This window comes from Phyllobates terribilis, unplaced genomic scaffold (genome assembly GCF_046119375.1).
Source record: "Phyllobates terribilis strain yellow unplaced genomic scaffold, ASM4611937v1 Scaffold_3__8_contigs__length_932513732, whole genome shotgun sequence".
Classification (NCBI taxonomy): domain Eukaryota; kingdom Metazoa; phylum Chordata; class Amphibia; order Anura; family Dendrobatidae; genus Phyllobates; species Phyllobates terribilis.
The window spans coordinates 783,887,980-783,901,166 of NW_027362763.1; the positions used below are offsets into that span (position 1 = coordinate 783,887,980).

Below are 13,187 nucleotides of genomic sequence, written 5' to 3' on the forward strand. Positions count from 1 at the left end.
ACTGTACGAGCACGCCGAAGATACTCGGAAAACACCCGAGCCTGCTCGGCGAAAGGGTCAAACGAGTACGCTTGGTCATTACTATTGACTACTTCACCATTCACATGGGGCTTTTCAGAGCTCCAGGTCAGTGGGGCTTCCAGTGGTTAGACCCCCAGCGATTGGGAACTTATCCCTTGTTCCAAAGATGAGGAATACCTTTCAAACTTGATACAACCTGTTTAAAATAATCAGCTATCCCCTGGAGTCGGCACCTAAGGGATCCCCCAGTTGGCTGGTTTACAGAATGCTGCTCCTTCGCGGGGGTATGTCCAGAATGTATCAGCAGGAGTGGCCTGACCGATGAGAGTTATTATACAGATAAACAATGATAAATAGCAATATAGAAATCATGAATGGATTTGATCTCCGGCCACTAAACATTGTACAAAGCTGGAGTTGCTGCTCCATACATCATAGCTCCTAACTTGCACAATTTTTTATGCTAAGGCACACCTGTAACACCACCTATTTTTTTAGTGCACCCACACAGAAATGGTGTCCATAGTAAAGCCTGATAGTGTTCCCACACTGAATGACAATACCTCCCTACATAGAATATTGCCCACTGAATGCTCTCCACACATAATTCGCCTACAGTGCTCCTTACACACACACTAACGCCCTCACATGCAGATTATGATGCCACCACAGTGCCACCTCCCAGAATCCTGCCCCTTCACTCCATTCTAGAAGTGGATGTGTACTGGCCACATAATAGAAACTACTCAGGTGGAGCTGTCCTCACAATGAGCTGATCCGCTCTGTGCTGTGTGCAGGAGGCGCAATATAGTGATGTCATCGCAGCTGCTGCACTGAGACTCAGACGTCTCAGGCTGAAGGGTGATGTCAGTAAATCCCGCCAATCTCCTGGCACAGGTGGACAGATTGCCAAATCGGGGAATGTCCCTCTGGATAGTATTGAGGTGAGTCGTACACAGTTTACACCGAGCCACAGCCGGATCTGGTAACAGCTGATCTGTGGGGTCTCCTAGTGTCCGACCTTCACCAATCTGACACTGATGACCTTTCCTAATTATAGCTCTTCAATGTCCTAGTAGTGGAAATCCCCTTAAGAGGTTTTCCCATGAACAAAAGTTCATTTTAAAAATTGTCTGTGTCTGACCGTGCAGGAACAGATACCACAGCTCCTGGGCAGGGAGGAAGCAAAAGACAATATAGACATTACAGCAGGGGATCGCAGAGGATTCTTATTCTTAGAGTTTTTATAAATTAAAACCCTTTAATTTATATGCGAAATGTACTTGCCCGGTCTCCCTGAAACGTCCAGGAGACTCCCAGAAAGAGGAGGGACCCTCGAGACGTACAGAAGAGTCGGCAAATCTCCCGGGCACCACAGATGTTTCCTGGGAAGCCGCGTTTCTTCGATGTTTTTTTTTTTTTTAACAATTCCTGCAAATTCGGGGCAGAAAAGAGACGAGATTTACAGACGTCCCAGTCATAAGGTTTGTGGAGTTCCTGGGTGCACGACAACCTGTTCCCTCTTCCAATTTTTCGCTTTCGTCTCCCCCTTCTTCCAGTAGCCATCACTTTTATTTTTACATTTTTTTATCAATGTAGTCGTATAAGGACATGTTATTTGCAGGCAGAGGTCTAGACTATGCAATTTACCATATCATGTGCTATAAAACCGGAGAATAAAGTCCCCCCCCCCCCCCCCATCTGTGTTTGGGTGTCAGGTCTACGTGTGTAAGTGACTCATGTTCTAAATGGAAATAATTTACAACAAAAATGTGACAGTGAAATATGTAAGAGAACTGTGTGTGACCATGTAATGCAGCGGAGCTGCCAGCAGAGGGAGCTAACACGCAGCCGCCGCAATACTTTTACATCTCGATCCTCACGAAAGAAGCTGCCTGTCCATCCCTTATATCCTTCCCCCGGTACATGTGACAACAGCTCTGCGGTCCGTGGAGCGCTGTACAGCCCGTTTAACTGGAGTGTAGTTTGTCCGTGGAGGACTCGTGTCCGGTCTGTAGACTGAGCTCAGCAGATCACCCGGGGAACCGAGGCCTGATAAACTCACTGTCACAGCACGCGGCGGACTGCATCTCCTCATCATCCAGTGCAGAGGTAAGAGCGAGCATCAGTGCAGGGTGTGCGGCTCTACTGTTCGCTCACCTTCCTTTTTTTTTCTTTTCTCGCCCCGTCTCCTCCTCCCTTTCTCTCGCTCTCTCTCCTCCTCCCTTTCTCTCGCTCTCTCTCCTCCTCCCTTTCTCTCGCTCTCTCTCCTCCTCTCGCTCTCTCTCCTCCTCCCGCTCTCTCTCGCTCTCTCTCCTCCTCCCGCTCTCTCTCGCTCTCTCTCCTCCTCCCGCTCTCTCTCGCTCTCTCTCCTCCTCCCGCGCTCTCTCCTCCTCCCGCGCTCTCTCCTCCTCCCGTGCTCTCTCTCCTCCCCCGCTCTCTCTCTCCTCCCGCTCTCTCTCTCCTCCCGCTCTCTCTCTCCTCCCGCTCTCTCTCTCCTCCCGCTCTCTCTCTCCTCTCGCTCTCTCTCTCCTCCCTTTCCCTCGCTCTCTCTCTCCTCCCTTTCCCTCGCTCTCTCTCTCCTCCCTTTCCCTCGCTCTCTCTCTCCTCCCTTTCCCTCGCTCTCTCTCTCCTCCCTTTCCCTCGCTCTCTCTCTCCTCCCTTTCCCTCGCTCTCTCTCTCCTCCCTTTCCCTCGCTCTCTCTCTCCTCCCTTTCCCTCGCTCTCTCTCCTCCCTTTCCCTCGCGCGCGCGCTCTCTCTCTCTCTCTCCTCCCTTTCCCTCGCGCGCGCGCTCTCTCTCTCTCCTCCCTTTCCCTCTCTCTCTCTCTCTCTCTCTCTCTCTCTCTCTCTCTCTCTCTCTCTCTCTCTCTCTCTCTCTCTCTCTCTCTCTCTCTCTCTCCTCCCTTTCCCTCGCTCGCGCTCTCTCTCCTCCCTTTCCCTCGCTCGCGCTCTCTCTCTCTCTCCTCCCTTTCCCTCGCTCGCGCTCTCTCTCTCTCTCCTCCCTTTCCCTCGCTCGCGCTCTCTCTCTCTCTCCTCCCTTTCCCTCGCTCGCGCTCTCTCTCTCTCTCCTCCCTTTCCCTCGCTCGCGCTCTCTCTCTTTTCTATCTAGCCTTAAAAAATATATAGGTTGCATTCAGGGGTCTGTCAATATCCCTGCCATGTTGGTGGTGGGCTGTTGTTCTGTATTTCTGCCCCTGCGCACGGCTCATACCGTGGCTGGCAGAGTTTTTTTTACCACATCCTCTGGTGCCAGTGTACAGAGTCAGTCTCCTGGATGTGACCACTAATAAGTGTGTGGGTGAAACGCGTTGAAGCTGATGATGCATAAACAATGAATTCTTAAGCAAGATAGTTAAAATATAACATTTATTAGATATATATTACAATTTTCCTTCAAGTAAAAAAAAAACCCAAATGGGCCAAATAGTGAACCCTGGGTCTTCTGAATACCATCAATAACTTATGATAGTGTATACATGTGAACCACACCTCAACATATCAAATGCCAAGTGCGTGGGATATAGAAAAAACAACCTCAATTCATCCAGAGCATTGGATTAAACACTACCCTTGCTAATGTTGGTTGGCACAAATCAACAAAGCCCCACTGAAAGAATCCTTCGGGTTATTGTTATATCAAACAAAATAAAGCAATCTCACCCAATCCTAAAGTGCATCATGGCTTGATTCATCCTGGTGTAATGGTGTAATGTCATCCTATTATTCATGACCAAAACATACTGGAGGTATCCTGCTCCCAACGCGTTTCCTCCTAAAGTAGATTCATCAGGGGAGACTAAAAAAGGGGGCTGAGGGTCTCCACCATTTCAAACAGCCCTTATCCTCCTTTCAAAAGACCCAGGGTTCCACCTGTCACTTCCTGCACCGTATCTCCTTTAAACTGCCGCGCTAAACGACACACCGCTACGTCACTTCCGGTCACGTGGGCTGGTATATCCGGTATCTGGAACGCAAACCATCGGGTGGAACGCATATGGAATCCCGCCGACATCACATCCGGTGACGTCCTTCCTGTTTCCGGTAAATGGAACGCATGCATATAGAAATGAAGCGCATCTCAGGCACTCACACTAGCGCTTCAAACCAACCAGAACCGCCGATCCAAAACTCTGCTCCACACAGCGGTGATTGGGGAGGGAGAGACAAAATAAACCACTCTCACAGACACATAGACTGGGAGGTATAATACCCCTCCTCTCCTACATTTACAGATATATTCGCCACTACAATCATGCAGCAACATATCAGACAATGGGACCAGATAATTTATAGCAATTCAACTTTTTAGAAAAAAAGGAAGCATCCTTCGTCCCACCCCTCTAGGGTTAAGCATAGCCTCCCACCATAGGGCTTATCTTAACCAGACAGCTAAGCAGGCATAAATAGGAGGCTAAAACCAAACACTTATTTGTCCGCAAAAGACCATTTGGAACATTGTCCAAAGGGCCAAACCAAGGGTCAGCATCTGAAGTACGGGGTAGAGAGAACAAACACACATCATAGGGTAGATTCACAGATGATACATTACTAAAAATAAAGTAAAATAATAATAGAGGAAACCCTGGCGAAAAAAGTGGCCCCATAGAAAGGCCAAAGGGATACAGCATGGCCCCAATCCCTACCTGACAGCGGAGGTTTGCACCCTAGACCTGCGCAGTGGCGCCCCCACTCAACGTCGGCTGTCCCTACACTCCTTTCCCTGGAGTTTATTGTATACCTAATACACATGGTATCCCTACATGATTGCTATAAAAAGTGCCAACCAACATTAGCAAGGGTAGTGTTTAATCCAATGTTCTGGATGAATTGAGGTTGTTTTTTCTATATCCCACGCACTTGGCAGTTGATATGTTGAGGTGTGGTTCGCATGTATACACTATCATAAGTTATTGATGGTATTCAGAAGACTCAGGGTTCACTATTTGGCCCATTTGGGGTTTTTTTTTACTTGAAGGAAAATTTTAATATATAATCTAATAAATGTTATATTTTAACTATCTTGCTTAAGAATTTTGATTAATCTGGTGGTTACCCCGATAGCTTGTTATACATAAACAATGAAGCCTAATTTGCTCCACAATCGTGAGTTATATGTAACGGAATCTATGAATTACTGGTACCAGTTTACATTAGGGGCAGCTTTTGGTATAAAACCTAAGGTAGTTTATATGGCGGAGGGAAGTATAGATAGATGTATCTGATCCCTCCTACAGGCTGCCTGCACTTTGAAATTGCAACTTTCTTTTTTCTAGACAGGAGTGTAGAATTACTGACAGACTCAACCAATAGTTGCAAATCATTAATATGCGGACTCTTTGAAATAACCACTGCTGCTGCCAATAGTAGTAGCTGCTGCTGATATGGGGAATCATTTTCTATAGAGGATATTAGTGACAGTGCAACTATTTAGTCACTTAGGTCCATCATTGGATATTGGGAAGAGCATAATTTTGAGTCACCAATCTCCATCCTTGAACCATTTATTTGGTATCAGTATAGTGCCTTCTATTAATATCCAATAGGCAATACTGTGTGTCAAGGATAACAGCTGGGGGGAGAGAATCACACAGATCCCACCACGGTTACCAGTTTGTCACAGATGGCACCAGTTTGTCAGGGGGCACAACTCCTCTGCCTGCAATCACCAGGACAATTATGCAATTGACTGACGAGTGATGGACGAGGCCTCGGCTGCTTCCACTACTAGGCCGCTTATTAGGGAACTCACAGGGAGCGTATGGTATATACACCTCTGATTCCAACACATGGAATATATATATATACATATACACCGCTGCGATCACTGCCAGCTCCACAATAACACATAAAAGAAACGACTACTAGTTTCCCCCACCAATCGTTTATACAGGCCAATTAGACACCTGTTACAGATAGTGTATGGCTTCCGGGGTACTGTTTACAGAGGAACAGAGCTATTACATTTTATATATTTAATCCAGAAAGATAGACAGTGTTTATAAAAAATATACAAAGATGATACAAAATGGAAACAACACAAGACGGCATATACAACTACATGACATAAAAAGAAAATTACTAAACCTGATGTCACCGAAATGGCTCAGAGCTTAGCGGAGGGTAGGACTCCGATTGGGAAAATGGAACACTCTCAAGCAAACTATGTCTTCTAGAATGAACAATGACCCAAACCCAAATACTGCTTTTTATGCTTTTTATTAACTCAAGGTTAATGTTTAAACTTTTTTAAACTTGTTAAACATTTTAAACAAAAGTTGGAAGTTAATTAGTTGCACGTAGAGACTGTAGCTCTAAAGAAAGCTGGCAATTAGAAGTCGCCAAAATGTCATCCAAGTATATCAGTCTGCCTATTCTTCTCTGTGGGAAAGCACAGCAATCTGCACTGCTCTATACAGAGGCAACCAGTAAGAAGATATATCCTCCTGGTGTATGTATACTCCACAGTAAGTGATCAAACCAGCAAGAAAAAAACATCAGATAACTTATTAGTGCACGTAGTATGCAGTTTATTAGTGTAGTGCATCCACCTTTTAGGTTACTGGATTGTGATTTATCTGCAGTAGTTGCACTCTCTACACAAACATACATCCTGCAGCTCAACACCCCATCAAATGCACCCACTACTGCTGATGTTAGTCTATCATGTGCGCGTTCAGACTGAAATATGCAGGGAAATAAGCAAATTAAGCATTTAAGTAAGAAGTTAACTTACGGTATGTACGTGTGAAGATGTTTCAGCCTCTGAGAATGAACAATGAGTGTTTCCATTCACTTACAGATTGACTCTTCAGAGAGAAAGAGGACTAGAACTCTATAGCGCCACCTGTTGGAAGCAGCGATCCTATAAGTCACTAACGACCCTTTAACAAGCCTTGTAATATGATGTAAGTTAAAAGCCAAATCAGAATCTCAATTTGCACCGTGTCTACAAATTGAGATTCATATGGCAAGGCTCGTTAAAGGGTCGATAGTGACTTGTAGGATCGCTGCTTCCAACAGGTGGCGCTATAGAGTTCTAGTCCTCTTGCTCTCTGAAGAGGCAATTTACATATTTAATTTCCCAGAGGAGCATTGCAGAGCATAAGCCGCCTTACATTGGCATGCCCGGGCCTGTACGTCACTCTCCACAAGGAGAAACCTTACTCCTTAGACCTCATTCACTTAACAGCAAACAGATTTTGAGAACTTAGGATGAAAAGTGTATATCCATATTATACTGTTGTAAGAATGCTGCCCTTCCTGTGACATACTGTCATAAGTAACGTGTATCTCCTTCTGTCTCACAGGCCACGTAAGATGCTTCTGATAGAAGAAAAATACAAGCCAGTCGCTGAGCTTTTATTATCTTCAGGCACCTGCCCAAGATGTGTCCTTCGATTCTGCAGCGTGGGATCCCCGGCTCCTTATCGGCTCCCATTTCAGGTTATTACAGGGTGTTTTTATATTAAAGGATTTTTCTGGAAACTAAATGGCTATTCCTTTGGCATAGGTTCCCATGCTCCATTTATTTCCTATGGGACTGCCGAAAATAGCCAAGTGCTGTCCACTGAACTTTTTGAAAAGTGAATGGGGCTTAGCTGGGAGGTGCGGCTGACCACACTGTAACTTACACCCAAAAAAATTAGCATGAATTACATCAGAAATCTCGGCCAGCATAATTGATGTGGGTGTCATTTTGTGGCGCATGAACAGCCCAAGATGTGCAAATTGTATTGGTTTGCGCTATTTAAAGGGGTTTTCCCCAAAATAGTGCATTATCCTTAATCCATTGGACAGGAGATAACTGACTGATCCTCAGCAATCCTGAGGGACTCTGGATCCTAGGAACATTGTTCCGTAGAGCTCTGGCTTGAATTAAGCAAAGATGCAAATGCTCGACCTCTGCTCCATTCATTGTGTTTAGGACTTCAGGAGAAAGCTGAGCGTAGCCGGCTCTCAGGTTTGTTGAACTTCAAGGTCGCTGTGACCGAATCCCATTGATCAATAATGGTGGTGGGTGAGCATGCTCGGCATTGTTCGATACTCTATCGAGTATCGAGCAGTGCCGAGTATCGCGTGGTGCTCGAGTCCCCATAAGAAGCTCATTTAAATCATCTGACCCATGCACCACAGTGAAGCGGGGTACTCCCCTGCAGGGCTGGCTCCAGGTTTTTGTGGGCCCTGGGCGAAAGAGTTTCAGTGGGCCCCTTTAGCACATACCACCTTTCATGATGTACAGATACGGCAGAGAAATATAGGTAAACAACACAGGGCCCAGCCTGCCACCTCATCCTTCACATATGCAAACATGCACACACACAGTACGTAGACATGCATGCACACACACACAGTACGCAGACACGCACACACACACAAAACGCAGACACGCACACAATACGCAGACACGCACACACAGTGCACAGACATGCGCATGCACACGGTTTTCAGGCATGCACACACATACACACATGAACATGGTACACAGATATACTCATACAATACGCAGACACGCACAGATACATACACATACATATTTTAACACATTCTTAAAAACACATATAAAACAGACATAAATATTTATACACACTGACATACACAGACATTCACATCATACATGCACACACACCTAAGAAATATTTTTTATATGGAGATTGGGGAAGCTCGCTCACCTGCCCCCTGGCCTGTGTCCCGTCCAGCTCTTCAGTCATGTGGCAGTGCAGGGCCTCCGGCGTGTCACATGGCCCTGGACCATCAGGAGGGGCCCACTCGCCGTCAGGGCCCGGGCCGTTTCCCCGGCATCTGTGCAGGACTGCCTGTGCTGTTCAAGCCCTGCTCTACTACATGCAGCTGCAGTGTGCGGTCAGTGTGCTGCTGCTCCACCAGTCAGGCCCAGTGCTGTCACTTTCCAGACATGGCCGCGCGCTGTGCAGCTGTGTCTGGTAGTAATGACGTGGCAGGTGTGACACACAAGCACAATTAAAGGCGCAGTGTCCCCCCTGCGTGTCATTACTACCAGACACAGCCGCACTGCGCACAGCGCGCGGCCATGTCTTGAAAGTGACAGCACTGGGCCTGATTGGTGGAGCAGCAGCACACTGACCGCACACTGCTGCTGCTGCATGAAGCAGAGCAGGGCTTGAACAGCATCGGCGGCCCTGCACAGATGCCGGGGAGTGGGCCCCCCTGATGGTCCAGGGCCCCGGCACTTGCCCGGGTTCGCTGGGTGCTGACGCCGACCCTGCTCCCCTGCTGGGAGCGCAGGGACTCCTCTGTCAGCCTGGACTCTTTGTGAGCTGTAGAACTCCGGGGACAAAGAGACCGAGTCCTACGTAAAAATGCTCATGTTTCACAATCCCTTCCATTATGCTCACTACTCGAGATGAGCCCGTCTGACGTGCTCAATTCAAGTAGTGAGCGCTCGAGCATTTCAGAGGTTGATCATCACTAATCATTAAGTTATCCTCTGTTTTATGAATAGGAGATAACTTATGATTCTTGAAATAAACATTTAATAAATTTAGCCCATCTTACTCTAGTGGGCTTTCTGTTCAAGACCGCCAATCTCTAATGGTTCAGAGCGGTCACAAACTGCTCCTGCCGGAGATTGTGCAGCTTTCACTGACATCACAGAACAGCTGCTTCTCTTCTCTGGACGGAACGTGACTGCTGATATCATGCGGATGGACAGCTGGCTCCCAGCTGCCTAACTGCGGGAATCCGACTGTCAGTCAGCAAGACGTCGGCAGTCACATCCTATCAACACAGCAGCCTGAAAAAACAAGATTTGCACTATTGACATGAGCAGCAGAATCGCTGACAAGAGCGGTCTGTGAGCATTATTGAGACAGCACCAGGTAGAACAGGCAGGTAGTTAGCAACTACTTGCCTGTTAGTTCCTAGGCCGATAGTAAAAAATAATAGTCCTGGAATACCCCTTTAAAGGCATACTTTTTTTTTAACTTAACTGCTGAAATCTTTACATTGATAAGTTTGTTTTTGTTTTTAAATGGTACATGTGTTTTATTAGCATTATTTTTTCCAGCATTTTATTGCAGTTATTGGTTCCATTTTTCCTTGTGTCTTTTATTATACAGATGATGTGATTCCTATCAAATGAGTCAGTTTCTTTTTGAAATTACTGGATTTTAAAAAAAATTTTAATGTGAAAAATACAATAAAAACACAATGTAATTACACATGGATTTTTTAAGCAGGGAAAATACCAATGTGTGTAAGTGGGAGAATAACGGCAAAAATTGCTTGTCAGTATTATGTTACCATAAAGGCTGTTTAATATGCCCCTGACTCCTCTATAAGCATGGATGCTGAGATAAGCCAGAGCCAGGCAGTATTGCTGCCACGTAGACATTAATCATTGAAATCCACATAAAGGAGTTATCTACAGTGTTGAGTAGGGGCTTGGATGCTCTAAAATAACAAAATCTGCCATTCTCACCTGCTGTTAACACTGTGGATCCCACACAGGTCGCTCTGTAGTCTGCACAAGAAGAGGTGATGTCACCGCTGCCTGTCACACTACATTGGCGGCCTGTGATTGACTGCAGCGGTCAGGCAACTTGAACAGCGCTTCATTGGATGTTTCAGCTTCCCTTTGGCAATAAACTACAACACATATTGCTAAAACCTACTGTGTATATACTGTAGACTTCTAAATTCACATAAGCATTATTGTAATTTCAGGAACTGTCCCATGAGCTGAGGAAGTTCCTTGTGATTGATGGAGATATTTCCCCTCCCAGTAAGAAGGTCCGGCTGGAAGATGCAGAAGAGGGTAGGAGCGAGACACAGATCCCTGAAGATGTTGAAGACAATTGTGCAGCTGAAGCCCAGCAGTCCTGCAATCTGTGCCTGGGGGTTCTGCAGCATCACTGCAGTACGAAGTTTGTTAAAAAGGTATTGGGTGCAGTATATCAAGACTCGGGGCCAATTCATCAAGACCGCTATTGTTCACGCCAGGCTTGTTGAGGGGGCGGGCTGGAGTCAGATGCTACTGATTCATGAAGAGGATCCAACATTTTTAGAGGTCCTAATAAATAAAAAAAAACTGATACAGATTTCCTCTTTTTCATTACATTTTCACCCCGAAAAATTTATTTTTCCCTAATGTCGGGGTCAAAATGTAATGAATAAGAGGAAATCTGTGTCTGTTTTTGAATTCATGTTTTAAGACTAAAAAGGACCACAAAAACACATATTTAAAGGGAACCTGATCCTGATGAATAGGCAGCATGTATCAGGTACGGGCTGCATGATTTCAGCCATATATGTTTGAATGAAATACTTTAACAACTGACCCGGGACTGAGCTGAGACTGCTCCGACAGGTGAGTCCTCGGCGACCTCTCCCCTCCCGCCCCCTTTGAGTGATGGGTCTTTCCCTGCATGTACATAATTTAATTTAATGTGATTTAATTGTGCCCACTTCTCCATAGCAATGATTTTTATATATCAGATCAAATATGTGTTTTTTTGTTGCTTTTTTTCAAGAGGGTGCCAGGCTAGAATTAGCGCTGCCAGTGGCTTCTTTTTTTTATTCTCCTTTATTTTATTTTTTCCTGCATTCATTTATTTATTTAGCTTTTTATTTATGTCACAATTTGTGTCCACCCTCTTTTGAGGGGAACTTGAGTATTTAAATACATTTTTTATTGCTTTTACATGGGGCTGGTATATTAGACCCAGTCAGGGTATATACACACTAAGTCTTTTAAACTCGGGTGAACCCGTTGAGTTTTTCAAGCAGAAGGCAATGAAGTGTCCTTTGTTTCATTCCTTCAGTCATTTCCTGAGTGTTTTTCCAATGGTTTTGTTTGCATGCTTTTTTCTTGACGGATTTTTCCCCCTTTTTTTTTTACATTTTTATTATTGTTGTTTTTTTTCTTTTTTTTTTTAACTCTATTGAATAATAAAGAAACCACTAGCGTTCTTTTAAGCCAAAAAATGACAAAATGCTTCAAAAGACGGATGTCATCTTTTGAGCTTTCCCGTTGACTTGCATTGTAAAGTAGAGAGCATCTTACAAGCGGAAACCTGCAGAAGAATGGACCGGACAATTCTTATAACTACTTGGCAGAAACCTGAAGTGGTTAAAAGAGGTTTAAAAGCCTGAATACATGCACAGGAATGCATATTTTCATTTTTTTTTAGCGTTTTCTGTAGTAAAATGTGCCTGAAAAAGATTTTGTGTGCACATACCCTTACAGGACATGCTCGTAAGTCTACTGCAGAGCTGATCGGGGTCTGCTATTCCCAGCACCTCCTGCTGATCACTGGTCCAGAGGTGGAAGCACTGTTATTGCTTTCTATTCTGTATGCACAGCTTTGGGTATACAGTGATTCTGAAGGCATAGATGGTAATAAGCCACGTTTGCCTTTTCAGCAGGGATTCTGGCTGTGTCTGCAGCAATACCATCTCCGTGTAGCTGCTTACTCTGCAATGAACTTCTCAAACATCACTGCCAAGTAATATGCAAACTGGCTGGATGATTTTAATTGTTGGGAAGTCAGGAATTCGTTAAATCAGCAGTAAGAAAAAGATTGTGAATAAAAGAATTATGAATGAAAATATATAATATTCCCATGTTGTGTAGATGGGCTCACATATTTTGATCAAATGTGTGCAAAGAAAATCACAATTATCATATATATACAAAAAAAGGGGAATTCATGTAAATAATGTTTGCAGAACGCTGTTACGTGTATGATATGCTAAACAAAAAAAACATTTGAACTTTTTTGGGCTCCATTTATAAGGGGGTGTTAACATGATCCCATTGATGACATTATGTCACCCAAAACACCTTCCCTTTTGTGTACACCAAATCTACATAACGGGGTACAAGCTGACGTATGAGAGATGTTAGAGGGAGCGCATGGGGTCTTAGCTATATAACTTTGTGGGGCCCAGATATTTGGAGTGGCGGCTCTGACCGTTGACATTGCTGTATCTGATCTGAATCCAGACAAGTTTCCTTCACTTAACAGATATCAGGAGCGGACATATCACCATCAGGATCAGTAGTGGAGCCTCAGGGTTTGGATCTGTCTTTTTTAATGATAATATCACACAATAGATATTATATATTAGACACATTTTTACACATTTTCATTTCCTTCCGGTAGTTTTTCTATTCAGTAATTACCGGT

General features: G+C 44.8%; 1 protein-coding gene across 4 annotated transcripts in view; it reads left to right on the forward strand.

The window, feature by feature from the left end:
- Nucleotides 1-818: 818 nt before the first annotated feature.
- The window catches only part of PUS10 (pseudouridine synthase 10), a 94,883-nt gene continuing 82,514 nt past the window's right edge, over nucleotides 819-13,187 (forward strand). Inside the window, exons 1-3 of one of the 4 annotated variants that reach the window (XM_073672382.1) lie at nucleotides 819-965; nucleotides 7,329-7,464; nucleotides 10,723-10,935. In XM_073672382.1, coding sequence (XP_073528483.1) covers nucleotides 886-965; nucleotides 7,329-7,464; nucleotides 10,723-10,935 — 429 coding nt within the window. In that variant the 5' untranslated portion in view covers nucleotides 819-885. Of the gene's footprint in view, nucleotides 966-1,882; nucleotides 2,134-7,328; nucleotides 7,465-10,722; nucleotides 10,936-13,187 lie in introns of those variants that run through there. The other 3 variants (XM_073672378.1, XM_073672379.1, XM_073672380.1) reach the window with 3 other exon arrangements.